This window comes from Mycteria americana, chromosome 1 (assembly GCF_035582795.1).
Source record: "Mycteria americana isolate JAX WOST 10 ecotype Jacksonville Zoo and Gardens chromosome 1, USCA_MyAme_1.0, whole genome shotgun sequence".
Classification (NCBI taxonomy): Eukaryota; Metazoa; Chordata; class Aves; order Ciconiiformes; family Ciconiidae; genus Mycteria; species Mycteria americana.
Genome location: NC_134365.1, coordinates 2166954 through 2193966, shown reverse-complemented (window position 1 = coordinate 2193966; position 27013 = coordinate 2166954). Strand labels below are relative to the sequence as shown.

Here is a 27013-nt window from a genome sequence, read left to right as displayed (position 1 = left end):
GATGCAACATCCTGATGTGACTTGTTCTTCACAAAGCCAGGTCTCACTTTATCTTCTAAGTGTTCAAAGATACTTTGATTATTTTTTCCCCAAGTTATTCTGGAGAGGTAGGCTAAGCTGTCTCATGTATCATTCCCCAAGTCCTCTTCTCCCCTTTTCTTGAAGACAGACACTACTTGGTCCAGTGTACCTGTACCAACTCTGTCCTATGCAAAGTCTTAAAGGTAATGGCTAGCGGTTCTCATTTCCTTCAGCTCCCTCTAATTCCATCTTTCATATCCACAAATTGCCACCAACTCATTGCAAAAATTTGCTGGTCCCTTTCTGTCATGCTGAATTCACTCGGAGTAATTTAACCAGCTTGTAAAAAGTCTCATCCATTGTACTCTTTTGATTTGGTGATCTGTAGGAGTTCCCAACCAAGTGACAGCATTTGTGTCTTCTCCCTGTAATCATTACCCAGAGAATTTAAAAGGATCTAGTTGACTTTACAACTGGATCTCAAGGCAAATGAGTGCATTCTTCATATTCAAGACACCTCCTCGTCCTTGTCCTCTTTTCTAAAAGCACCGCGCTCTTTTACATTGATATTCCTGCCATGCTTCACCCTTTATATTAATATTGCAGTCTGTGTTACGCCTATTGAGTTGTAATCTTGATCATATATTATGGCTTCCAGCTCCTCTTCTTTATTTCCCATGCTTTGTGCATTAATATACTGGCAGATTAACCCATTATTCTCCCTAAAGCTCTATTATGAATACCCCTTTCCCCCTCTCTTGCCATTACTCCCTATTTTGGGTTTCCAGGGTCTACAATTACCAGTGTGCCTTGGTCCTCTCCATCCTGGTTTGCAGTCCTACTCACTAGGTGTACAAGTTGGAGCTCAGAGATGTTCTTCACTTCTTCTTGTGAGCTTGGCTCTATAGTTGGCCGGCAGCCCATGGATCCTTGCCCTATAGCTGAGGAAGCCAGGGTCTGTGTGGTAACACCATCTGCACAGCCATGTGCTTATTCCCAGGGTGTCCTGCCTCAACTTGCCTGGAGGGTGGGAGACCCACCAGATCCCTGGACCTTCTGCATTTGCTCTTAGAACCATTTCTGATGTGCTTCATTCTTCAGTGCTTGCCAGAGCACGTCTGCCAAAGCCTGTGTTGGAGCAGAGCCACCAGCGTGTGAGTGAGAGGAAGGATGGGAGAAATCCAGGATTTTTTTGGTCCACACTAATCATTGGGAGTGATGGAGTTCACAAGGCCTGAAAGCAAAGCTGTACACCTGAAGACAAAGCAAGAAGTAAGAGCAAGTCAGGGGATTCCAGTTAACACTGGGACGATCAGATGCTAAATATGGCCAGTCCAGGAAGGCTAAAGGAAGGCTAAAGGACACTCTTTTGCCACCGTTACACAGCACAGTGCTACAGTCAAAACCAAACAGCACTCTGCAGGGGCTGAAAACTAAGTGATAATCAAAGCCCTATAACCCAGAGTATGGTAGGCATGGGCATGGTTATAAGCAGGAATTCGACTTTACCATAGATATTAAGAGCGTAAGAGCTCTTGATATAGATAAGAGTGGTGGGTAGACAACTCTGAAGAGGTACCGACAAGAGAGCCCTACCTCCCTCCATCGGCTGCGTGGGGACTTAGGTGAACCCATATGGCATCCCAGTTCTCCTGCCTGCTGAGCAGTGGGCCATTTCAAGCCAGAGGAGAGGAAAGGTGGGGTGCGGGGGTCTGCCCTGGGCTTGACAAGAGGTGCCCCTGGCCACTCGGAGTGGAAAAAGCCATCTCCTAAGAAGTTCTTGCCCTGGGAGGGTGTCTTGATGTGTCCTGAGCACTTCTGATGAGTCCAGGCTGGTCAAAGGGAAGTTAGTCAGCCAGATCTGGCCACAGGTGGACATCTCTGCCCAGGATACCTTGGAGGCTTTGCAGCAGGGAATCAGGCTGACCCATGTCTGAGATGTAGTGCCTGAGAACGAATGCTTATTACGGCTGTGAGGACCAGTGGCAGTTCCCACACCAAGAAAGGATTTTTTGGGGAGGATGCTCAGGACTGCAGCAAATAATTGTGGGCAGGACAGGCTAGACAAAAGACACAGCAGGGAAGGGATAAAACCACAGATGAAACTCTGAGATTGAGACTCCCAGCTACTTCATGTGCATCATCCCATCAAATATTGAGCACTGAAGCCCAGGAGGTGGGAAACCTTTCAGCAGAGGTTGCAGCCTGCCCTATGGTTTGGAAATGCATTAGACCTTTGATGTATGCCTTCAAATAGGTTGATCCTTTTGGGGCGTGCCGCTGGGGTGATGTTTCTCCTGATGGATTTCACACTTTCCCAGGGTGACCCAGCTAACCCCCCCAGCTCGTTCATCTCAGTGTAAACAATAAGCCTGGAGACAAGGCAGGCTCCTCCCTGGCTCCAGCCCAAACCTTCGCGGGAATTTGTGCCTGGAAGCAGAGATCCTCTGCTGCTCATAGACATCTTTGCGTCACAGCCAGCGCTCAGGACTTATGACTAAGCCTCTGCGTTGCCGTGCCTTCATGGTACCTGGTGTCTTTGCAGTTAAATGAAGCCTGTTCCAGCAACACTTTAATAACAGAACCAAATAACAAGAGCCATTTCCAGTACTCCACCAGTAATTGCCTTTAAGCTGCCATTTTACTAGCTTTTATTGCCCAGCCTTTATTTGCCTGACAGAACATGGAATGTAAATCTGAGGGAACAAATTTCTATTCAGCTTCTTTCCCTTGCCTAGTGCTCAAACGTTTTGCTCTTACTCTCTTTTCTCTCTTTTTTTTTTTTTTTTTTTTTAATTCCTATTCCATCTCTTTCTTGTCCTGGGTGCAGATGGCCTCGAAAAGCATCACCTCTCTGACCTGCTTCCCTCCCAGCTGAAGCAGGGACAGACCTGCTGTCATGTCCAAGCCTTATTATAAACCTTCTAGTCCATATGACAAAGTCTCTTCAGCCCATGACGAGTAGGAGTCCACCTACGGTGAGATAAGACTGAGGTCAAAAACTTGCTTATGTTTACTGGACCAAGTAGGCATGGCTTAGACCCAGCTACCTTCCAGCCTACGAGCACATATTGTGAGCTTAACTCTTCCTAAAGCCATTTGGGCTCCTTTCAGGTCAAGAGCAGGCAAGAAGCATCTCATGATCTAAGGCAGACAGAAGAGATGAGAGTTGGACATGGGCAGGTAGGGAAGCACAGGAAAACAAGGAAAGGTCTCTCCTTGACACAAGAGGCACTAGGGACAACTAAGAGAAATATTAAAGCTAATTGGGAAATCTCTAACTGGTGTCAGGTTCCTTCAGGATCAGGAAGTGCTCAAGAATAAGCTTTTTAGCCCATCCCCTTGGATACAGGTGTGTAAATCCCTGGCCAGATGGATCTGTACCCAGTTCAAAGATATCTCAAAAACGCTGGGCGCTTGAAGGTATCCTGGGCTTGTGAGATTTAACCAAAAGGTTTATTACCCTCCAAGCAAGCAATCTGTCCTAGCAAACAGGGAAACTCTAGTTAGCTGGGGTTTTTATGGTCCATTTACTGCCTCAGATGGAACTCTATATTGATCGTGTCAATAAATAGTTACTAGTAAATAAAGAGCTTGCACGAGATGTTTGTACCTGATAGCGTAGGCAGTGCTTGAGGAACGTGGACTTTACCTGATCCAGACGTGACCAGCAGAGCCATGGAGGAGTGCCTGGTTGGCTCTCAAATACTCCTCTTACTCTGAAATGTAAAATATGTTGAGGCTTGGGGAGGGGTTTGAAGAAGCAACGTGTTTCCCAGAGGAGGAGCTGAATTTTTATATCTGGGAATGAAAAGGTAACAGGTCTGTCCTCGCAGTATGACCCACAGTCAGGGACAGCACCGTCCCACCCGTGTGTCTCTGGGATGTTTGCTTGTCACCGTGATCATGTTTGACGTGTCCGTTCATCACTGAGAGGAGGAGTAATTGGAGAGGTGATGAGTCTGCTTGGCATACAAATCTGGTGACTGATTTTCTTTTTTTTTTTTTTTTAATAAATGTATTTCCTTTCAACAACCTCCTGCAAATTAATTCTAAGTAGAGAATGCCACTTGTTCGTCTCCTGATCTGCTTAAACCGCCACTTCATTCTCCTCTGAGTGAGCTGAGCCCTGTGCCATCAGTGTCTCAAGTGGTGATAAATCCAATTTCTTCTCACGTACAGGTTCTGAAAACTGCAGTTGAAATTGGCCAGAATGGATGAGTAGACTGTGGCAGCCTTGCAAAAGAAAAAAAAAGGGGGGGGGGGGGGGGATTTCTAGTAACTTTTAGTTTGCTATTGAAACAGTGGGACACCCCACGCAAATTGGCCCCGATGCTGGAGGTGGCTCTGATGTCCCACACTGAGCTGAGCTGCAAAGTGGCTCCACAAGCTGAGAACCTCCAAAGTGCGTCAAAAAGGTGTCTTCTTGGAGAAGCACCTCTGTCCAGCATTGCCCAAAAGTCTGGGCTGGATGAGGATCTCTCTTTTGGCTCTCAGCTCCCCAGATGGGAGATCTTCTCTGAACTGCAGCTGTGAGCAATCCCATGCCTGGATCCACTCGTTCACCAAACCAGATTTTACCACCCAGCGCTGCTTTCCTCGACTGACTGGATCTGAAGCTGCAGACCAAGTGCCCAGGCTTCTGTGCAACCCTCTAAGTCACTCGCAGGGTGATGCTGCCTGCTTAATGCCCTTGCTCCTGTTTTCAGCCACAGCCATCACCACCTCAATGTTCTTGGCCCAGGACTACTTTTTAGCTGCCGTGTGCTTCTATTTCCCAAGCTGTAATTATAAATAAATTAACTCACAGGCATTTGCTAGTGGCTTGCAAGCCCATGAGGAATGGGTACTAAATCCCAGTCTCAGGTCTCAGTGCTAGTATTAGGGTAGCTTCTGACCTCTTACTATTCCAGGCTCTTACTATTGAGTTTCCATCCTGATGACTGTCCTCAGGCACCTCCCTGCAAGACCTGACACAGAAAGTTATTTTTCTCCTCTTTCTGGCAGGGTGCAGCAGGTCTCAATGGGAAGAATGGAAACAAGGGAGCCAAAGGCGACAGAGGTCTTCAGGGGCAGAAGGGGAAGCCGGTGAGTAGTGGGAAAGGACGTGGTTGCTTTGGCAGGTAGAAGGAGGCTCTGTGCCTTTCTCAACCCTAAGTTCATTTCTGCTCCGGCACCCTATGTGCCTCATTACTGGAAGCAGGTTCTTGCTGAGGGTGTCTTTCCAAGAGAGATGAAATCGCTTCCTAAAACTCCTGGAGAAGTCTTTAATGCACATCCTGGCCCGATTTGTAGGAGGTGCCAGTCTCTGGATGCCAGCAGAGAATCTGTCCATGTCTCTAGCGGTAGACCTCTAAGTATTCTCATGTTTTTCAGCATGAGTTTTCCTTTGTTACTTACCAAGGCCCAAATTTCAAGTTCCTTCATGTACCAAGTCCAGTTCTCCTTGATGCTGACCTGCCTGATGGAGAGAGCAGGGAACAAAGCAATCATTTGCTAAAGCCCTTATGAACCTCACTTTCCTGGGATGAGCTGGTTCTCTGTCACAAGAGGATGCTTTCCGTGCCCTCAAATAAGCTCCTGCACGTGGATGGGACTTCGGCCCCTTATTACTGAAAACGCGTCTCCAAAGTGATGCTCAGTGGGAACGTGTCTTCACTTTACTTTCTGGAAATAAGCTGAAATCTGCTGGTGGTTTTTCTTTTGTGTTTTCCCATGAGAGAAAAAAAACAGTGGAAGATTTTGGGAGGGAGCAGGAAAGGAAGACCTCACTGAAGTTAATGAACATTCTCTAAATCGTTCAGGTAGTGCCTGAAGGATCCAGACTTTGAACGACAGACTCAATTTCCAGGGGCAGTAGCCAACACAAGAACTGAGGGAGACCATCTAACATCTCCACAGTGCAGTTCCTTGTGATTATTGCCACTCCAGTAGCTCTCAAACCTCAGTAACCTCAGTAATGTTCACTCCAACACACAGGTCCTCAAGGGTCATTTTCCAAACGTTGCCCAGTGTAAGCTACAGACCCTGTGGTGACTCACCACAGCATTTTATCCCACTTCACTAGCAGCCCTGTCACAGTCACCCATGTTCTGCAAGGTCATTCCCTGTCCCACCCCAGAGCTGGCTGCATTTCTAGCAGTAAGGTGACCGTGATCTGCAAATTGTCAAGGAGCCTCCGGTGGTTAAAAGCACAATATAAATGCAAGGTGATGCTATCACCAGCGCTGTACTCTTAATCTTTCAGGATGTGCATGATATGTTTTTCTATTTTATTTATGTAGGGAGAGAAAGGTGATCCTGGGACCACTGGTGACATCGGGCAGAAAGGAACAAAGGTAGGAAATGGGTGAGATCCTGTGAAATCTCCATCCTTGGAGATATTCAAAAGCTGTCTGGACATGGTCATGGGACCTGATGAGATGCATCCGGGGGTCCTGAGGGAACTGGCAGATGAAGTTGCTAAGCTACTGTCCATCATATTTGAGAAGTCATGGCAGTCCAGTGGAGTTCCCACTGACTGGAAAAGGGGAAACATAACCCCCATTTTTAAAAAGGGAAAAAAGAAAGACCTGGGGAACTACAGGCCAGTCAGTCTCACCTCTGTGCCCAGCAAAAGCTTGGAGCAGATCCTCCTGGAAACTATGCTATGGCACATGGAAAATAAGGAGGTGATTGGTGACAGCCAACATGGCTTCACTAAGGGCAAATCGTGCCTGACAAATTTGGTGGTCTTCTATGGTGGGGTTACAGCATTGGTGGATAAGGGAAGAACAACTGATGTCATCTGCCTGGACTTGTGCAAAGCATTTGACACTGTCCCACATGACATCCTTGTCTCTAAATTGGAGAAACACAGATTTGATGGATGGACCACTTGGTGGATAAGGAATTGGCTGCATAGTCGCACTCAAAAGAGTTGCGGTCAATGGCTCGGTGTTCAAGTGGAGACCAGTGATGAGTGGTGTTCCTCAGGGGTCAGTATTGGGACTGGCACTGTTTAACATCTTTGTTGGCAACATGGACAGTGGGATTGAGTGCACCCTCAGCAAGTTTGCCAACAACACCAAGCTGTGTGGTGTGGTCGACATGCTGGAGGGAAGGGATGCCATCCAGAGGGACCTTGACAGGCTTGAGAGGTGGGCCCGTGTGAACCTCGTGAAGTTCAACAAGGCCAAGCACAAGGTCCTGCACACAGGGAGGGGCAATCCCAAGCACAAATGCAGGTTGGGTGGAGAATGGATTGAGAGCAGTCCTGAGGAGAAGGACTTGGGGGTGTTGGTTGATGAGAAACTCAACATGACCCAGCAATGTGCACTTGCAGCCCAGAAAGCCAACCATAGGCTGAGCTGCATCAAAAGAAGCGTGGCCAGCAGGTCGAGGGAGGTGATTCTCCTCCTCTACTCCACTCTGGTGAGACCCCACCTGGAGTACTGCATCCAGCTCTGGGGCCCCCAACATAAGGACATGGACCTGTCGGAGTGGGTCCAGAGGAGGCCACAAAGGTGATCAGAAGGCTGGAGCACCTCTCCTATGAAGACAGGCTGAGAGAGTTGGGATTTTTCAGCCCAGAGAAGAGAAGGCTCCAGGGAGACCTTACAGCAGCCTTCCAGTACCTGAAGGGGACCTACAGGAAAGATGGGGAGGGACTTTGTACAGGGCATGTAGCGATGGGACAAGGGGTAATGGTTTTAAACTGAAAGAGGGCAGATTTAGATTAGATATAAGGAAGAAATTCTTTACTATGAGGGTGGTGAGGCACTGGAACAGGTTGCCCAGAGCAGTTGTGGGTGCCCCATCCCTGGAAGTGTTCAAGGCCAGGTTAGATGGGGCTTTGAGCAACCTGGTCTAGTGGAAGGTGTCTCTTCCCATGGCAGGGGGGTTGGAACTAGATGATCTTTAAGGTCCCTTCCAACCCAAACCATTCAGTGATTGATTCTATGATTCTATGGTCCTGGTCAACCAGCTTTAGGTGAGTTTGACAAGATTACCTCCAGAGTTCCCTTCCTACCCAAAACACTCCATGATTCTGTGAAATAAAGTTTGGGACAAACAGAGAAGAGAAGAGAACTCAAGCTCCAGGCTGTAGTGGGGCTGATGGGGAAAGATGCTGCAGGCAAGAGAACAGCTTGTAGCACTACATCAGGGCTAGCCCTGTGCACACACAGCATTCTTCCCTCCTGCCCTCACCTTGATTTATCATCAATGTCCATGATCTGCTTTATCCCCAGGGCTTGCGAGGGCTCCCAGGACGCATTGGTGCTCCCGGAGTTGAGGGCATCAAGGTGAGCTCAGCCCAGCTTTCCATCCTGCTCTAGCTGCCGCATTTCCAGCAGCATTTCCCACTCATCCCCGGCATAGCATCATGCATGAAGAAGCCACCCTAACTCGGGCAGGAGAAGTCCCTCTCGGTGGCGCGGGGCTGCAGACTGCAGCACAGAGGGACATGGCCATGCAGAGCAGGGAGCCACGGACAGGGGGGGTTTAAGGCTTGCAGGGAACTGTTTGATAATCTGGGGTTAAAAAAAAACAAAACAGACCCTGCCCAAATCCCCTCCTGGTCTGTGGCTTAGCAACTGCCTGGACTCAATTAGCAATTACTGCTGAGCACATGGCTCAGATTGTCAGCACCATTGGTCCTTCCTCTATAAACAGGGATAATGACCCTTAATGGTCTTTTTATGAAGGGTTTTGAAAAGCTTGATAAGAAGTAAGGGAGCTGTTGATAGCTGAGCCAATGGGATATGTTGTTATTGTTGTTGTTATTAATATTTTCCTTCATCAGCCTGGCCTATTGGGTAAATGAAGTACTGTTCAGTGAATTTCCCACCTACTTTTACGTAGGTGGGGTTGGAGTCAGGGCAGTCTAAAATTTATACTGGTCTAAAGTAGGACTTTGCCTATGCTTAGTCTTTCTGTTACCAGGAGTGTCACCATGTTCCTCCTCAAGTACCATTTACCTTGCCATTTTGGAGCCAGTTTTCCCAATGTTTTAGGAGTCGTGTGGGCTTACAGGCCATCCACTGCTTTTTCATCCACAGGGAGAAATTGGCAGTCCTGGAAAACCAGGAATCCCAGGATCGGATGGACCATATGGACCAAAGGTGAATATCTAAAGTATGCATCTGCCTACAAGTAAGAGGTTTCCTAAAAGCTTTGCAGATGCTGCAAATCCACCTCTGCAACATGATTCTTTCTTTCAAAGGGCACAAATGGGGTTATTCTGAATCTATTCCTATAAGCCAGCATAGATCTGGGTGAAGATGCTTGGACATCTGGGGTGGGGACCTCTTCACTCACCTCTGCAAGACTCAGCTGGGTTCATCCACCCCAGCCCTGATGCTCCACAGGCACTAGGGCGTGTGTCAAGTAATGGGGCTTTTTCATGATATTTCTTTCAGTCTCCTTGAGTACCACCAGTGTGCAGGGTGACAGACCCTGCTGGGTCGCACTCAGTAAATGATATTGTAATCTGAAGAAGGGACGGTTCATTCAGCAAATTGCAACTTTGCCAAGTCCGCATTGGCCATGATTTTATCTTGGCTCTCTCCAGGGTGAACAGGGAGCATCAGGAGACGATGGTGCCTCGGGCATTCCTGGGGAGAAAGGAGAAAAGGTTAGTACTTGCCAGACTGCATCGAGCTGCCATTTATAAAAGAATAAATCCCACATCCATCAGCTCGAGTTAACAAAATTATACACTTTCTACATCATAGGTACCCTTTCCAGTGGGCAAATGTCAACTGTCTGGAGCATTAAGGCTGGGACTGCAGTTGGAAAGGGCAGGAGAGGGAGGTCTTAAATTCACCCTCTGCTGATGTACGACACCCCAGAAGGGTGCCTGCTTAGTATGAGGAAAAGCCATCCAAACCCTTGAAATGGCATTAATTGTCAGTTTATTCAACACCACCGTGCCCAGGGTAAAGGGTGCCTGGGATGCTGTGGGGCAGAAAAAATGGATATCGCTGCTGCCTCCTGGGCACGTTGGCCATGGGAGTGGGAAAGGTCTCCAAGCTGACCTGCTCCCGGGCTCTGCTCAGCTCCCCGAGGAGTCCCACCTTGATTATCACTCCCCACTGATCTGCCTTCTCTGCATTGCTTAATTTTCCATTTCTTCCCTAAAAGAACAAGTCTAAAATTTGTACCTTTCTATGGAGGGAAAAAATGAGATTTCAGTTAAAACAGTAACTGTTTTAAAAAAAGAAAAACACACAATAATCCCAGCAGCCTCCATCAAGTCTTTTGGCATTTTCCAGCCCCTCGGGCCCGTCTCGCATTCAACTCCACCATCTGGTCTCCAGCTGATTTGGGATCTTAAAGAATTTGTTGCTTTATTGATAACAACTCTTCTGGTCCTCATCCCCTGATGGTCATCTCTGTCAAACGCTAAGGGTTCTTCTCTTGTCAAGCAACACCTCTGGCTCACTAAGTCTCTGAGCTGCGAATGGTTGGAGGCTGGGAGATTATTTCTGGGGAAATATCACTCCCTTCCTCTCCTGTTCTTCTCGTCTCCCACAAACATCTGCTTTCAGCCACTGGTGAAGGTTGGATGTTGGGCTGACTGGAGGTCTCTCCTTCTGCTGTGTTTAATGGGAGCCTTTTCTGTTTGCACTAGCTCCAAGGAGAAAGCTCAACGGTGCAGATGAGTAGGAAATTTATAGGCCAGCTCTTGGTAACTCCCTTTTTCCTCCTCAGGAGTCACTGTTTTTTCCAGGGTTACAGGCTAAAGGACTCTGCTTACATATACAGGGAGAGTTGGGCATTAGAAATTATCGGGCATCGTCCTAGAGGCAGGGACGTCCATGTCACCAAGCAGTGAGGTGCCTTCTGGACAAGTGAAGGTGGAGAACAAAGCAGAAGTGATCTCTACCATCCTACTGATGCTCTGTAAATAGCACTACAGCAGACAAAGTAGAATGTAAAGATTCTCCCCTTATTGCCAATGCCATGAAAGTATTTGGGTAACGTTTGACTGGCCCATCTCTAAAACCATTTGTGCTTGATGAAAGCTCTGAACTGCTCTCTGTTGGTGATTCTCAGGGGGCCAAGGGAGTTCCTGGCTTGGGAGGCTTCAAAGGACAAATGGGATGGCCTGGGAAGACTGGAGTTGCTGGACCAGCTGGACCTCAAGGGCCACAGGGTGAACCAGGGCCACAGGTGAGCAGCAAGTGGTCCATAGCATGCCCTAGACCCTGGTGAGATCTGGTGTGAGGAGGGCATGAATGATAAACTCTAATAAGTTGGCTTCCAGGAGATTTAGTTTTCTCCTTACCATTTTAGTCATATCATACATTAATAAGGAAAAATCCCCTCCTCCCACTCCCTTGCAGCCAGGCCTGGACCTCCCAGAGGGGCAAACACCATCACGGCCCCTCCACTCTCTAGAAAGCCTGATGCTGAGGCAACCCGAGTGAGGATTCATCCACAGTCATGCTCCTCCAAGAGCAGGAGAAGGTACAATGCTGCCCTAGACCTCATGGATTTACCTTCCCAGGGGAGCTCTGCTAGAAGGCTCTTCCCCAACTGCCCCCCAAGTGGTTGCACCTCACATCCTCATGTGACATAGCACCCCAGGTGTGTCACCACATGTCACCATGTACAAATACAACCCCCTCCTATAAACTGGCACCTGAGGTCTTTCATGTTGAGATAGGATGGCTGCAGTCTGCCGTCTTTCTGTGGGATCTTGGTCAACTTCATCTCTTGGTGCATTTATCACCGGAGATTTTTTTTTTCCCTTTCCTCTCTTCTTTTCCTATCTGCAGTGTAAGATGTGACCTCTCAGTGAAGAAAGGCAGGCTGATAATTTCAAGTTAGCAGGGCATCAAGTGCACCCCTCCTGTTGCTAATTATTTGGGGAGCAGGATGCCAAGGTTTCGGAAGGAGCTGGCGGCTTTCAGACCCCATTTGTGGGCCATACTTAATAAGTGTCTTTGCATGCAAGACATGCTGGGCACCTTTTGAAATGTAACAAAAAGACTTGGAAATGAGACACGCTAATACTGTTTATGAGCGGGAACATGCTGCCCCCAGATTCTATGGTAATGAAGAGTGTCTTGCTGCTGCCAACACAATGCGGAGGGAAGATGCTAGAGATTAATGCTAATCACTCGCCCTTAGACAGCATCCATTAAGTAACAAAGAACTTTTCAAGTGAAAGAGGACTGAAAATGAAAATACCCTTCTCAGTCGTGCTGGTGGGACTGGCTCAGTTTCAAGCTTGGACAAGAGAATACATAAACTAACATGAAAGAATCAAGGACAAAAGAAAAGCTGAAGTTGGTAACTACCTGCAAGACCAACTGTTTCCTGGAAGCTGTCTCAGGGATAGCCCTGTTTTAACTCCTGCCAGCCTGTGAGTCTGGCAGATATTTGGTGTGCCATGTTTCACCCTTCAGTGATGTATCCTTATATAAGTATGTGTAAGCATTTAATCCTCGTGTGTGTGTGTATATATGTGTGTGTGTAGAGACTGCACGTGCACATATACACACATATGGTTTGTAAAATACTTGCGTTTTCTGCTAGATGGGAAGTGGATTGCGCTGCTGATTTGAAAACAAGGAAAGGAGGTAGAAACCCTGGCAGGATTTTCTTCTTTAATCTGCCATGCCCTGCCGAATTATTTCAGCCAAATAATCCAAACTCCAATCACCAGTGATTATCCTTCACCAAGTGAGAAGCACATTCAATAGCATGGAGAATTTAGCTGATGTGTAGCTGCATCGGGCAGTTCAGGACTGTGCTGGTAAAGATACACCGGTGAAAATTGCTTGAGCTTTTGAGGATAGAAGCTGGGACAATTCAGACCCAATTTTGTGTGAAAGTCTGAATGAGTCTGGACCTCATTAGATCGGCTCTCCTGGGTCTCAAAGATCTCCCTGTCCTAGACCCCCTTGCAGGACTTCTGACTTGGGTGGTATAAAGCTGTCTATGTAGGCTTTAGTGATTCTTAACCTGGTTTTCTCCCGTACAGAGGAAGACCATCACATGCTGGGAAAGTCTGTACCCTGCTCTTTGGAGCCGCAAAACAAAAAATACTCAACACTGGGTGTTAAGTCTTAGGGAAGAAGTGATTAAGGAAAGAAAAATGCAGGTGGTGCAGCAAGGTCCACATTGCACTGATGGTCACATTGACCATCTGTATTGTGTCCTGAGACGTCATCAAATAAAAGCTTGACTTAGAGCAATCTGCTCCATGATACAAGGGCACAGAGGATGCTCTGGGCCTTCAGCATTGTTCAGCAGCCTATAGATACAGCTGAATCCCACCCAGTGCTTCACTACTGACAGGGTGATTGTAGGAAGAACTGCCCCTGAGCCTTCTGCTAAAGGGGTGCAGATGTAGAAGGACCCTTCCAGAACAATAAAAAATGGACTAGATCAAGCTTCAGACCATAGCAGCAACATTATTCTTCTTTCCCTTGCTCCTCAGGCTGTACCGTGCAATGCAAAATGTATCAAAAGAATCACAGAAGGGAGGAAGGAGCCGAAAGTACGAGATCCCCTCATGTATGTTTAAAAAGGCTGAAAGTTTTTATATTAGCAGTTACAAGCACTGCATGCTCAGAAAGCCGTGTATGAGATAATGAATGGCTTTCGTTTGGACGCTGATTAAAGAGAGACAGTGAGATGCCACTTTCTACATCCACACTGCTACTTGTCTTTTTCCTAAATTAAAAGAGAAAGTCCCTGGATCTGAACTGCAGCAGCGAGGCCACCCTCATTTCTAATGTAGGAGGGTATTATCTTGGTCTGCAAGCCCTTCTCCTCCTGCTGAGACTCTGTTTCTTAAATTAGTGCTGGGATAGACAGAGTGTCAGAGAGAGAAAACTGCCTTCTGCCCCTGCAGCATCCATCCTTTCCGCAGGTAGGGACCATAGAAAATGCCTTATGGTTGCCCGGGGCAGAAGGGGCAAAGCCCATGGCTCTGACCCATCAAGTCTGATCTGTCTGGGGAGCATCTGAAATCCAGAGAGCTCCAGCTTCTCCTACTGATGCCCAGGTTGGGCATTAGGGGGAAACCCCCAGTCAATGGAGTGGGATATCTCTGGAGGGTGCTCAGGCACTGCTAACTGAGCTCTCTTCTTCTTCTCTAGGGTCCACGAGGGAAAAGAGGGAGACCTCAGCTCTGCCTCAGGGGACCCCCAGGCACGGACGGGCAAAAAGGAGAAATGGTCAGTATGGGGATGAGCCAGCCTTGCCTCCCAGTGAGGTTCCTCACCGCCCTGCAGCAGTGCAGAGCTCTGCATTGGGGCTGGATGAACCCTGGCTGTTCTAGGTTGCATTTCTCAGCTCTCCAAATTTTGCAACAACAAAAGCACAGAGAGCATTTTACCCCCAAGCATTGGCGTTGGACACAGGCAATGCTGCCTACACTTCTGCCTGAAGGTATCTCCAGCTGGGACAACTGCTGTAAGCCCTGTGGGCTGCCAGTTGTTTTATATAAGACTTCTTTGGGAAAACATCATATTTTGGGCCAGCACATCCTCAGCTGTGCTTGCCATGGCAGACTAGGAGTAAAACAATACTCACTGCAGTACTTCAGTACAGAGGGGTAATGCTCAGCCTTTTAATGCACATCAGAGTATACAAATAAGAGCTTGATCTCAAGATCCCAACCTACAACCCATGTTCCAGGTTGGTCCCTACACACTGCAGGTCCTGCCAACACTGGCTCAAGGGCTTTTTGCATCAGGAGGTGTCATTGCATTAGCTCCATGTGTTGGTAGAGGGTAATGCGATTTCTCCTCCCGCTCCAGCCCCTGTAAGTGAGCATGGATTGAGAAAAATGACCATCACAGGTTTAATTTAGATCATTCTTCCTGTGCTCCTTTTCCTTTAATATTTTAAAGTATTTTTAATCAACAAATCCAGTTTTGAGCGGAAAATTTTTCAAGGTATTTTCTCCTGGGAGGCAGAAAGCCCTGTTGGCAAACCTCAGCATCTCCCTGTGTGTCATTTTTTCAGTGCTGGGATTGCAATCGTAGTTGCAATCTTCTGCCTGGTCTTGTTCCCAGAGGTTCTCTGGGGGCCAGATCCTCTCCATGCCTCCACCTCAGCCTTTGTGGTCCCTTACAAACTGCAAAGAAACCTGACTTAAATTGTAGCTGGTAACACCCTTATTGTTTAGATAGAGCAGAGCTCCCAAAATATCTGGGAGCCTGCACCCAGCTGTCTGATACACGCTTCTGTTCTTGCTTCCTTGCGCGTGGATGAGTCCATTCCTTTCTGCTCAATGAGCTACTCACAGATAACCCTAAAATTTATGGGAAAACATGTGACCCTTTTTCCCCATCTCCCTTCCTAGCACATCCTTTCCTCTCTAAGGTGCGCTTATTCCTGGAGCATTTAATGGTCAATCTACTGAGCTTTTGTAATGACTTAAGTGTTTTTAACAGGGTGAAAATGGTCCAGCTGGCCAGAAAGGAGAAAAGGGAGATCCTGGTCTTTCTGTGAGTACTTTAGCCCAAGATCACATCCTATTACACACTCCTGAATAGAGAAAATAGGGCAAACAGCCCCTAAAAGGTGTAGGGGAGGAGGGAAATGCTGAGAAACAGATTCATTCAGAGAATATCCGGGAAATGAGAGTGTTGGCCATTACCCAGAGACGTCAGACGTGCGTGCACAGGCTGGGGTGGGAGCAGTGCTGGGCTGTACAATGCCAAGCCCAAACAACGACCCAGCGGCCGAGGCACATTTCCCCTCTCCCATCCTCCCCATGATGCTTCAAACTTGTGCTTGGCAGATGGGATCAGTGCCAAAGCCACAGGGCTGATCAAATACAAAGAAAGAGCAGGAGAGAGCAACGTGCCCCATTTTTAAAGCGATTAGGGAGCTGGCATTACTGCAAAAGCTGCTGCTCTGGGTTTATAAATCCTGAAGAAGAAGGAGTGGTTGACCTACATGGGTCAGAGCAAAATCCCTATTGCAGCTCCCCTAACATTAGGGTCTCCATCCTGTTGCCTGAGCAAATGTGTTTTGTGCCACTTGACTGATATAACGTGGTCCTTTCATCCTTCCAGTGTGTGGAGGCCAGGCAGGCTTAGTTTTAGCATGGGTATTATGGGCAAGGGTCCCCTGTGTGTGGGCTGCTGAAGAGCCCAGCTCCCTGTGTAGTAAGTGCCCCAAAATTTGTCATCCCTACAAGGGGTAAGAGGTAGTGACCACGTGAAGCGCAGTAGGACACCAGCTGTTGGACACGGAAGATGCTCAGCTGAAGCAGTAGCAGTTGGCTGGCCCAAGGGTGAGGGATAGATTCAAAATTCATGAGACCAGATGTCTCGCTCTGTCGGGAACATCATTAGCTGGTAAAAAGACAGAGGAGAAGAACAAAATGAGGTGCAGCTACATCTCATCTAAATCTAGTGCTACAGCCCATCTCCATGGGTCAAGCCTGCAGTATGATTTGAGCAGCCCCTTTGCATGGATGCAGGTGGGTTGATGAAGCTTCTCAGAGGTAAGGGACATCTGAGAAACTGTGCCTTCAGGGACAGTGCCAAAAGGGTGGAGAGACTCATTGGAAAGCCAGCCCGGGCTTGAGGTGTGCCATGGTCCTCATGTTGGGCTGGGGATCCCAGCTCCTCATGAGAAGAGGAGCTGGCTACAGGATGACCATGAATTTGCAAAGGGAATTACTTCCCTGATGAGCCACAAATCTTGAACCGAGGTCCCTGTGACACCAAATGTACGTCTCTGATCCCAGCCATACCCAAGTTGAGGTGATTTCACCAGAGGCCACCTCCGGTGGGGCAAGCAGAGTTGGGATGTGGCACAGGAGTGGAGGGAGATGGTGCCAGCATAGAAAATCACTGCTAACGTCTGCTTTCCCCCTGCGGCACAGGAGGAAGAGGTGAAGGAGGTGGTCAGGAATGAAATGAGAGGCAGATGTGGTAAGTTGGCCAGTGAGCCACGCTCGGGGCCACCGCTCTGACACCTGCCAGCAACTAAATTGGAGCAATTAGAATGCCAGCACACGCTGGCTCGGCAGAGCAAATATCACCCCATTAGCAGCAAGTGGAGACGCGTCGCCTCTCCACGCTCGGAGACGAGTGCGCAGTTCTGGGCCACGAGGTCTCTGCCATCGTCCTAACCTCCTACTCAAACTCTTAATATTTTCCCTTTAAACCCTCTCTCTTCCCATTTCTTCCCCGGTGGTTTTGTCAGCAAAGCTTTCCTCCCTGGTCATGCCCATTTCCTCGCTGATTGGCGAAAGGCACTGGGTCACAGGGGGAAGTTTGGAGCTGCATTTTGCCCAGTAACAACCTTTTAATTCCTATCTACTTCGTGGCACTTCTTGACACTCAGACCTCTCCTCTCCAGCAGTGAATAACTGCCAACCAGCACCACAACAGTAACAAAACCCAGTGCATTTGGGGATGGTTTTACCCCAGAATCCCAACATCACAAGGGTGTCAGGCTTTTGGGGTCTTGTTTTCGTTGCCCTGCAGAGGTCCACCTCCCTGAGGGCCAGCAGAGAGCTGCCCCACTCCTGCCCCACTCCCTGAGGTCTGCCTATGGCCAAGGAGGGTTTGGGTTCACTGCCATTTGCCAAGATGCTTCAGCCATTAAGCTGGAGTCGCACTCATTTCTGCGTAGAGATGTTAGGGGGCATTGAATGCTTCGAAGGGGGGGGAAAAAAGGATGAAAAATAGGCCATGAAAGCATGTGCTGCCTGTAAAAATAATGATTTTGTTGAAAAATCTTATTTACATAGGGAAAAAAGAAGAAGCAAACAAACTATGCCCTTGTCTGTCTTATGTTTGCAGATTGTGGAGGTGAGTTGGGAAGGATGCTCATGGAATGGGGTAAGGCTGCTAATATCTACATAGAAATGCATGTGAACTCATGCAATAGAGCAAAGGATGTTCTCCTTGCCCCAAAACAACCTGAAACTGCAAGGGAAAAGATGTTGTTAAGAATAAGTGCTTTTTTCTGTGATTCAGTGCAGAAAATGACCCTGGATCACTGACTGCTTTTAGACCCTGGCTCTAGGGGTGGTATTTCTTGAGAGGAATCTGAGAAAACAGGTTGAGAGGGCCACCAAGAGGTCTTCTGCTTCCACCCTCTACTGCAAGACAGGATCAAAGCTATTCCTGACACCCAGCTTTAAAAGCTGCGCCCCAGGAACACCTCTCCCTGCCCACAAAACAGATCCTGTTGCTCCACCATCCTAAACCGTTAACATGATAAGCTCCAGTGAGGTGCCTACAGTGCAGGTGTCTATTCATCATTTAAGCTCCTGTTGTGGGGATCTAATCTATATGGTCCACAAAGTCTGGAGGGCCAATCTGCCAACCTCAATGTAAACCCCCAGGTTCAGTCAGGGGCTCATCCTCTGTGCTTCAGGGAGGACTTGGTTTCTCCGTGTCTTTGCCTACATGTGGGCAAGTGATTCAGGGTCTAGTTTTTCTGCAGGAGATACTGAACCAGGTTCTGGATCTCAGCTAGCCATAGTAGGTTTTGAAGACACTCAGCTCACATGAAGGCACCTAGAGGAAAGTTTCCACCTCTGGATCTGGTCCTCATCCCTGGGTGTTGATCTAGTTGCCCATATATAAACCAGATTATGTATCCTGCTGGATCCTCTCTAAGGGCAGAGGTGTCTCATAGGTCTGTGTCGTGTCTGTCAATCCAGCTTTGATGCCTTGGTTGCCCTAGGACATCTCATCTAACCTGAATGTTTCCTACTACATTTCAAGGCCATCATTAGTCCTGGAAAGGGTCCCTCACCACAAGTTGTTTTTAATGTTTTAAACAGGAATAGACAAAGGAGGAACTTCAGAGCAGCAATTTGACTGTAAATTGCAGTGAACTCATGTTCGCCAGGAATGGATTTGCTTTAATTTTTCCTTCATAACTGTTACTTTTTTTTTTTTTTTTAGCCTTCATAACAAATTATTTCCTAGTGTAGAAAAGCAGAGCATTTTACAAAGCAAGGACTTTATAAACAGAGAGGTGGGTCAAGAAGCAGCATCCTTGCCCTGGATGTAAGAAGCCAGTACAGTCATAGGTGCCTGGAGTAGCTGGGAACTCTCTTGGTGTGGGATATTCCCAATTACAGTAGACATGAGATAGTCCTTTCCAGGCTCTGTTTCCCCTCCTGCTCTGTGTTTAGAAAGCAATCTGTCAGGGTAGAGATCATCTCTCCCTGATGTCTATCCATGGTCGCATACCTGGGAGCCTGCCCTTGCCCCAGCCTCCATCTGCTTCTGTAATGTAAATAAATCAGAGCAAATGAATCCTGCACAGCGAATGCTCTTGGACACAGCAGTCTCCATGCTCCTGCAAAGGACAACCCTTGCTGAAGTGTTTTGCCTTCATGACTCAGGTGTTACCCAGGGGCCCTGCCTGTTGTCTGGCTGGTCGATCCGTCAGCCAGGAGCACGTGGTCCTCTCCATCCCTCATGCTCAGAGCATCCTTTAGATAAAACAGTAAGGTAGTAAAGGAAAGCAAAGCCAGATCGAAATCACAGCAGACACACCACAGAGCATTAATCTGGGATGGATTCGGTCTGCTGGTCCACATTGCTTCAAAACGGGTTTCTGGGTTAACTTTGCACAGCCAGGCTCCACTACATCTTCTGTCCTCTACCTGCAAACTCTGTACATCCACCATAAAACCAGAACTCCTAAAATATCTGCTCCGCTAATGTGCCTGCCAGCCTGGTCCAGATCACACTTGTCCCTCAAGACACTGAGCATCAGACATACGTAGTATGAAGGACGATGGAGCCACAGCCTCACACACATCCAGACATACAGCTGGACGTGCATAACTTCGATAACTCTTTTTGTGGATTCCCAGCCTTTTAGTAAACAAGTCTTACCTGAGGAGACTGGCAGTGCTCAGCACTTCAGGGGACCTATCTCATGGAGATGCTGATCCAGCAGCATTTAATTATCCATGTAGTTTTGATTACAACTCCATCCCAACTGACACTGGGAACGTGTCCATGCAGTCATGGAGGTCCCAAGGAAGCCCAGCACACTTCTTGGGAACCGCTTCCTCAAAAACAGCTTCTATTCTGAATAAGTTTAGCATAACCCCTGCTCCCTTCCTTGAGAAGACAGTAGACAGTACAAGCTCTCCTTAATTGCTTGCCCTTCTCTAGAGTATATGTGATTTGGAAATAGGTTTCCTACCTTGACCACATATCCCAATGGTCTGTAGGCTTTGGCCAATGAAATATTGTGTTGTGACGTGTCTCCCACACTGTGTTGAGCAGTGGCAGTAATTTTGTTGAGCTATAACCATTTATCGAAGCATGGTGGCTTTCAAACTGTGGCACCAGATTTCATCCTCACTGACCGAGCAATTAAATCCACAGGCCTGGAAGCAGCTGAAATCAACAGGCAGCTTCAAGAGTATTTTCAGCCTCGGGAACACACTAGAAGGGATGGTGAAAGCCAGGAAGAAATGCTTAACAAAACTCAGAGCATGACCACATTGGTGACTTCGGTGAAGCCCTTCATGGAGCCACCTTCACTTATTGCAGGTAAGTGCAGCTGCGTGGCTGCATGCTTTCCATCGTTCTAGCTGTGGCAGCCGGTATCTCCTGGAGCACCCCGTGAACCCAGTGCTAAATACTCTTCCCTGAGACTGGGCAGAAATAAGGCAGTGATGGGATTTCCAGTGGGGGCTCCCACGCTGCCATGTCCCATGCTGAAAAGGGCTGGTCAGTGGCTCAGAGACGAGGTGAGCCAATGCCCCTGGAAGGGGTGGTGGGTGAAGGAAAAGCCAAATATGTGTGGCCTCAGTGATGATCACCACCTCCAAAAGGATGCATTTTGAAAGGCTGGAAGGAGGCAGCCATTTTCAGGCTGATTTTTTCCCCTTCTCCTCACCATGTCCTTTGCAACTTCTAGTAAAGCTTCCTACCAGCCAGAAATTACATCTCTGAGACCAAACACTCAAACTATTACAGACTATTTCTGCCCAGGGCCTCATGAACCCTTTAATGGGTAAAGCTACTGATTACAGCTAATGGGAAAACAACCAGCTCTATTTCTGTCTCTTTGTGTTGCCCAAGAGAGAGGGGGAGAGAGACGGGCCAAGGTCAGGACAAATACAATACAGACCTGCCTGTACACGAACACCAGTGGGTTTGTGGCATCTCCTCACACTGCATCTATCTCTACACCAGGTAACTGGACAGGACAAGAGCATGATCCAAAATTGGCCATGCTTTTAGGTATTCAAGCTCCCCAGCAGGATCTTGAGCACTGCTAGGCAGCTGAGGTGCAACCATCATTTTTGGGGATGAAGACTGCTCAGCCATAGGGCAGTGAACTATGTCCTGCTACGTGCCCATGGGCTGGAGGGAGGTTCATGGCCCGCTCTGTAGGCACAGCCGATGGGGTGGTTCCCCAGGAGGCTCCAGGGCCACCTTGGGATGCATTGGGACACAGTATCCTGGTGGAAAAGCCCAGGAGATGAGCCCAATGGATACAGGGCAATCCATTAATGCCTGGCTGAGAATGGCCATCTTTCCAGGGAGAGGGCAGGATGGGGCAGTTTTAGCTGCATTTTAGATCATCTACCCTTTCTTCTGACCATGAACCACTGTCATGAGCATTATGATGAAGGAACGCTTAGCCCAGCTTCATGCAGACCTGATGAGCAATACGGTCCCCTTGGCGCAGAAGAGCTACCAGTCAGATATCCTCCTTCTGTCCCTATGGGATAATGGCTCGTGGGTGGCTTTTCCAGGCCCTGTGGGCCTGCCCATTCCCTGGCATGCTGATGGAGGCAACTAGCAGCCTTTGACATAACTGGCTTGAGGGGTTTCTGGGTAGCTCTGCCCTAAATTTTAGCAGCAACCTGGAAATGACCTTCACCCAGAAGGACCCATATGAGCTGCCCTCCTCCAGGTCCATCACATCTTCAAATCCATGCCACAGCCACCCATGGACCCTCTGACCTCCTCATCTTTGAATCTTGATTTATGGGAGACAGAGAGTGAAAACATGATGCAGAAGCACTAGTGGGGAGGAATAGGGGATTATGGGCTTGCTTGTAGAGGGCTTTCTGCACTTGGTGCTCAAAGTTCAAACACACTGCAAGACAGGGCAGGACTCAAAAGGAGGGAGTGTTCAGACTCATTTCTTGCAATTCAGCAAGTCAGAAAGTACGATGTGGCGGCTCAGATTTTGTCACCAGGAGGAGGAGGGTTGGGTAGCATTGATGGAGCTGCCATTGACGCAGGCAGGGGGAGAGCATCAGCGCTGCAGCTCAGAGAAACACGTACTTGCAGGGCCAGATGCATCTCAGCAGAAAGGAGCCGCCTAAACTGCAGCATCCCATGCCCCTACCACACTCCTGCCCAAATTCTGGTCCCCCAGCATCTATGGGGCAAAGCTTTCTGCAGACTGGCCATGCAGCAGTGAGTGGCCAACCAGCACAAAAGCTGGCCAGCCAGCTCACCAGCTGGCCAGTCAGCACATGGGCTGGCCAACCAGTCCTTCTACTCTAGAAATAATAATAATAATTAAAAAATCACATTGCACTTTCATACTGAGCAAGACACCCCAATGTTACATACTTTTACACCCCAAAACAAGTCATAGCCTATACAAGCTGTTGACCTACAGTTTATATCCATTGACCTTTATTACCTGCGATGGCCCTTTCCCTGAGCTTTGGACAGAGTTTTAAGTCAAACCCATTGATGATGACCTCCATTTTTCCCCTGTGTAATCTGCTAAGGACCCAACCAATCCCCCAAATCCAGCTAAGCCTAGAACCAGCCCCCAACCATCACCACCTTCCTCCTGCCCACCCTCAAGCGCTCTCCTGATGTCTGTGTCGTATGTCGAAGACATCATCCATCTGGGTTTAAACTCACTTTATATCAAAGCAGCATTTGGGATCTGGGCAGTTTCAGATCGATGGGGCATACCACATGTTATTGAATCACTGTTGCAGCCGTCGCCAGCCGACAATCCCATTAAAGCCCGGGTCTGAGGCAGGAGGGCTCATAAATCGCTGTGCTGAGTGACGAGTGCGGATAGGCTCTCTAAATGTTAACAGGATTCTGCAGTTGGAGGGTTATTACTGCCAGATTACAATCGCTCCTGGCTTTTCAAAGCTTGCAGATTTACAAAACTCCAGCCTGACATTTATCTCCTGCAAACAACTACAAATACTTCCATTTTCTCTGACTAACACCCAACCTTTCTCACTGAGTTGTTTAACACCATTAAGAATTTTATTGCCACCGGTTTCTCCCTCCCCTCACCAATTGCTCTGTGACATTTATTAAGAGAACTTGTTAGCCGGCGGAAAGCCATGTAAGGCTCCAATGATCTATATTTAAATGGTGGCTAATTTGTTTGCGTGCCCTCGTTACGTGTGATTTCCATTTGCTTCCCCAGCGGCTCCCCAGGCGCAGCAGATAACGGGTCCCTTTCAGCACAAGCGCCAAGACGCCCACAGTCAATTACCAGGTGAAATGCACTGAATTAAGTGACATTTAGGGAAGTCACTTCCCGGGTGGGAAGTGCTTTTTGGCATTGAGATCGAGGGGACGCGGCACTGAAAGAGTTACACGTGCCAGCAAGCAGAGGCTCAAAACTCAGTTTTGGACTTGCCTTAAAGCAGCTGCTTTTGCCCCAGGGTGTTGAGCTGGTGGTGAAAAAACTGGAGGGGGTTTTCACCCAGTCCTGTGTTGTCCAGTCCCACCGGCAAAATGCACAGTGAGAGTCCCCCAGACAACACCCCAAATGCAACCACCCCTGCAAAGACACCCCCCCCCCAGGTCCCAGGGTCAATTGTCCCCTTGCAAAGGTCAGAGAGCACCATGATGGGCAACATAGGGGCGGATGGTGCCATGGAGCAACAAGGAGCCTCGTGCTTGTCCCACTATGGAAATCCCCTGCCGGATGCCTACCCTTGGTCCTTGCTGCCCCCTTTGCTTTGCCAACCCCATCGCTTTGTGCTAAGGCGCTGACTGTGGGGCAGTGGAAGTCCCTGGACCAGCCCCACACATTTGCCCGGGGGGGGGAATGAGTGTGGCAGAGTGTGTGTGGCCTTTTCCCACCCGGGTCCAACACACAAGTGGTGGGGGCATGTTTCCCTGCAGCCCCCTGCCTGCAGCCAATGGACGAGGGTTCCTGCCGGCACTACGCCCTGCTCTGGTATTACCGTGCAGAGGCAAACGCTTGCCGGCCGTTCATCTTTGGGGGATGTCGAGGGAACAGCAACCGCTTCGAAACCAAGTGGAAATGCGAGCGGCGGTGCAAAACCTCAGCAGGTAAGGCAGCCCCTGAGCCCTCCGACCCTTCTCTTCCTCCAACCAGGAGTGAGTTCAAAGCAGGAAAACCCATCAACGATCTGCCCACCTCCATTGCCTTTTGGTGCCCCACCAGGACCAAGAAAGGACTTGGAGGAGTGCCTCTAGTTTGCAAGGTCTCGTTCCCGTCCCACTCCCAGCTCACTTTGCCCCACCCCCAGCCCCTCCTAGGAGCTCCTGGACATCTCCTCCCTTGGGCCACATCCACTCATGGGATGTGGGTGGACCTGTGGGTGATGAGGAGGGTCCACCTGGGCACCAGCACTGGGTTCTAATAGTTTGCATGCCTCGAGCTCAGTGACCTTGTGCTTTCTGAGGGCTGAGGTTTGCAGGAATTTGGGGGCTGGTGCCCTCTGAACCCTGGACTGCTCCATCCAAGCACCTCTCTGGCATCTCCAGCCACCAAGGACTCCAGGCAGAGCCTGAAGCTGGTGGATCTGCCCTAATCTAGACCAGCTCATAAGCAGTCCCAAACACCCCTGCATTAGGGTCACACCTCATCCAGGGGTTCGATGGGAAAAACTCACTCCTGGAAGCCCAGCTGGGCTTCCATTGCCAGATCTAGGGTTCATGGGGTCAGTCTGCATGGCTCTTCCTGATCTCCAGGCGTGTGGTAGCTCACCACAGGGGAAATGGGCTCCTGCCGGCCCTGACAGTAATGCCAGCACTACTGCTGCCGAGCAGTGCACGAGCTGTGGCTGAAACCAGCCTTCCTAGAAAGATGCTCCTCTCTCCGCCTTTCCTCTGTGTGGAAACAACCCCTCTGGGGATAAGGAGAAATGCATTAGTTCTCCACAATACATTAAAAAAAACTCTGGTGAGGTTCATCTTCTCTGTTTTTGAAGGCACATTAAAAAAGAGAAAGACATTAAACGCGGAGATCTATAATTTCAGGTTCATTTCAGAGTTTTCAGGTGGTCTGTATTTTGTTGGTTGGGTTTTAGACGGGCACCTATTATGCATAAAATCAAGACCATTGCACAAGCTGTTATCATCCATTTGAATCTTTCTGATAGGCAATGGACTTTGCACAGCCCGGGCTTCCTGTTCTGCAAGGAAGAAGGCAGTACAAATATTCATTGCTCTTAACTCCAGTTTAGGACAGGCAATGCTATCCTGGAGAGCTGAAGTGCTCTTTGGGCGGAAGGAATATGTACTGACTGGCCAAGAAGGAGGGATTTGCTGCCCCAGTGCAGCCAGCCCAAACTGGGTGCCCTCTTCTGCGTCCCCCCCCGCCGCAAGGGTTAGCATCACTCCTTGAGGAGCCTGTGCTCGTTCATTGACCATAAGGGCAGTCAAGGTAGACCAGCTGGCCCATTTAGGCTGGTCAATGCCCACATTTGGTGATCAGCTTCTTTGCCATGTACTGCATGAGGAGAAGCCACTCTCAGTGCTTTAAATCCAGGCCCAGCAGCATGAGGTAGTAAGTGAACCTCTTCCCAGCCAGCGCTTTACCCCAGGGCATAAGCATGAAGAGATAGTGTAGGCTTCACAAAGGAGCTGTAGGTATCTCCAGCACTGTGTCTGCGCTCCCTTTGTGGGGAGAAGCAACCACTGGGAAGTGGGAGTCATCCAAAACCAAGCCAGGTCCACGTGTCCTCTATGTGTCCATTTCTCCTGACTGACCCTAAATGGTGCCTGGAGCTGGCCCGGATCGTGACATTTGCTTTATGGATGTCTGACGTGTGGTGACATGACCTGGCACAGATAATCCCATCGTGTCAGGGACTTCCCGAGCCACTGTGAGCATGGAAGGTCCAAGAAGAAGCCCAAGCTGTAGTCAACCTCCAACGTCCCTTTTGTTTTCTCTTTCCTCGCTTTTGAAAACCAGTTAGAGGGAGGTGATCAGCTGCAATTGCCATGTTTAAATAAAAAAAGAAACGGAGCTGCGAGAAGTGTCTCCAGGACGTCTTGGAGACTGGACAAGCAAGACAAACCATTCAATGTGACGAGGCAAAGGATGTTTAAAAAAAGATGTTGGAAAACTGTAATTATGAGCAGGAAATAAAGTGGTATGAGGAGAGGGAAACATCTGATTACTCAGGAGAGCAGAGATGTCTAGAGGCTCATGACTGCACCACTCGCCCCGTAGGACTACTGTGCAAAACCAGGCGACACATACCCCTGAGTTTATTTTTGTAAAATAAAAGTGTGTTAATGCTGCTGTGTATAATTCTGGTTCATAGTTCACCTGGAAGCAGTAACCCTTTGAGAAGGGCAGAGAGAAAGCTGGGAATTCCTATTGCCCCATGTCAGACCGGGCAGGCAGGTTGAGCCCTGTCCCATAACCTTATCCCTAAACTCCCTATGGCCTTTAGCAAGTCCCACCTTCTCCTTCACTTGACCGTTCCCTGGGCAGGTGAAGAGGAGCCATCCCAAACTCTACGGTAAGAAAAAAACAGGGTTCAAAACCAGACATGGCTTCTCCCTGCAAAATGCCACCCCCAAGTCTTTGAGGTGTTTGGAGCTGCTGCTCCAGAGAGGTGTGGAAATCCAAAAAGTGGGAGGGAAAACCTCTGGGTTTTGGTGGCCACATGGACCCAGCTGAGAGCGGTCCTATCCAATAGCATCTCCTCCAAGCACACATCATGGGACAGCACGCCAGCCCCTGGGAAGGGTCACAGCAGCTCCGATGGCACTGAATTCTCTCCCAGCTTTTTAAATATTTGCAATTTGCCGAAGAAACAGCAAAAGCA

The 27013-nt window shown here is 48.7% G+C and overlaps 1 protein-coding gene across 1 annotated transcript in view; it reads left to right on the top strand.

The window, feature by feature from the left end:
* Positions 1-26598, top strand: part of LOC142416285 (uncharacterized) — a 149134-nt gene extending 122536 nt beyond the window's left edge. Inside the window, exons 76-89 of the mRNA XM_075515707.1 lie at positions 5029-5109; positions 6306-6359; positions 8253-8306; positions 9063-9125; positions 9575-9637; positions 11062-11178; positions 14121-14198; positions 15423-15476; positions 16868-16916; positions 17793-17831; positions 20355-20522; positions 23401-23472; positions 24108-24278; positions 26149-26598. Of these exons, the coding sequence (XP_075371822.1) occupies positions 5029-5109; positions 6306-6359; positions 8253-8306; positions 9063-9125; positions 9575-9637; positions 11062-11178; positions 14121-14198; positions 15423-15476; positions 16868-16916; positions 17793-17831; positions 20355-20522; positions 23401-23472; positions 24108-24278; positions 26149-26162 (1077 nt within the window). The 3' untranslated portion in view covers positions 26163-26598. The remainder of the gene's footprint in view (positions 1-5028; positions 5110-6305; positions 6360-8252; positions 8307-9062; positions 9126-9574; positions 9638-11061; positions 11179-14120; positions 14199-15422; positions 15477-16867; positions 16917-17792; positions 17832-20354; positions 20523-23400; positions 23473-24107; positions 24279-26148) is intronic.
* Positions 26599-27013: the final 415 nt, after the last annotated feature.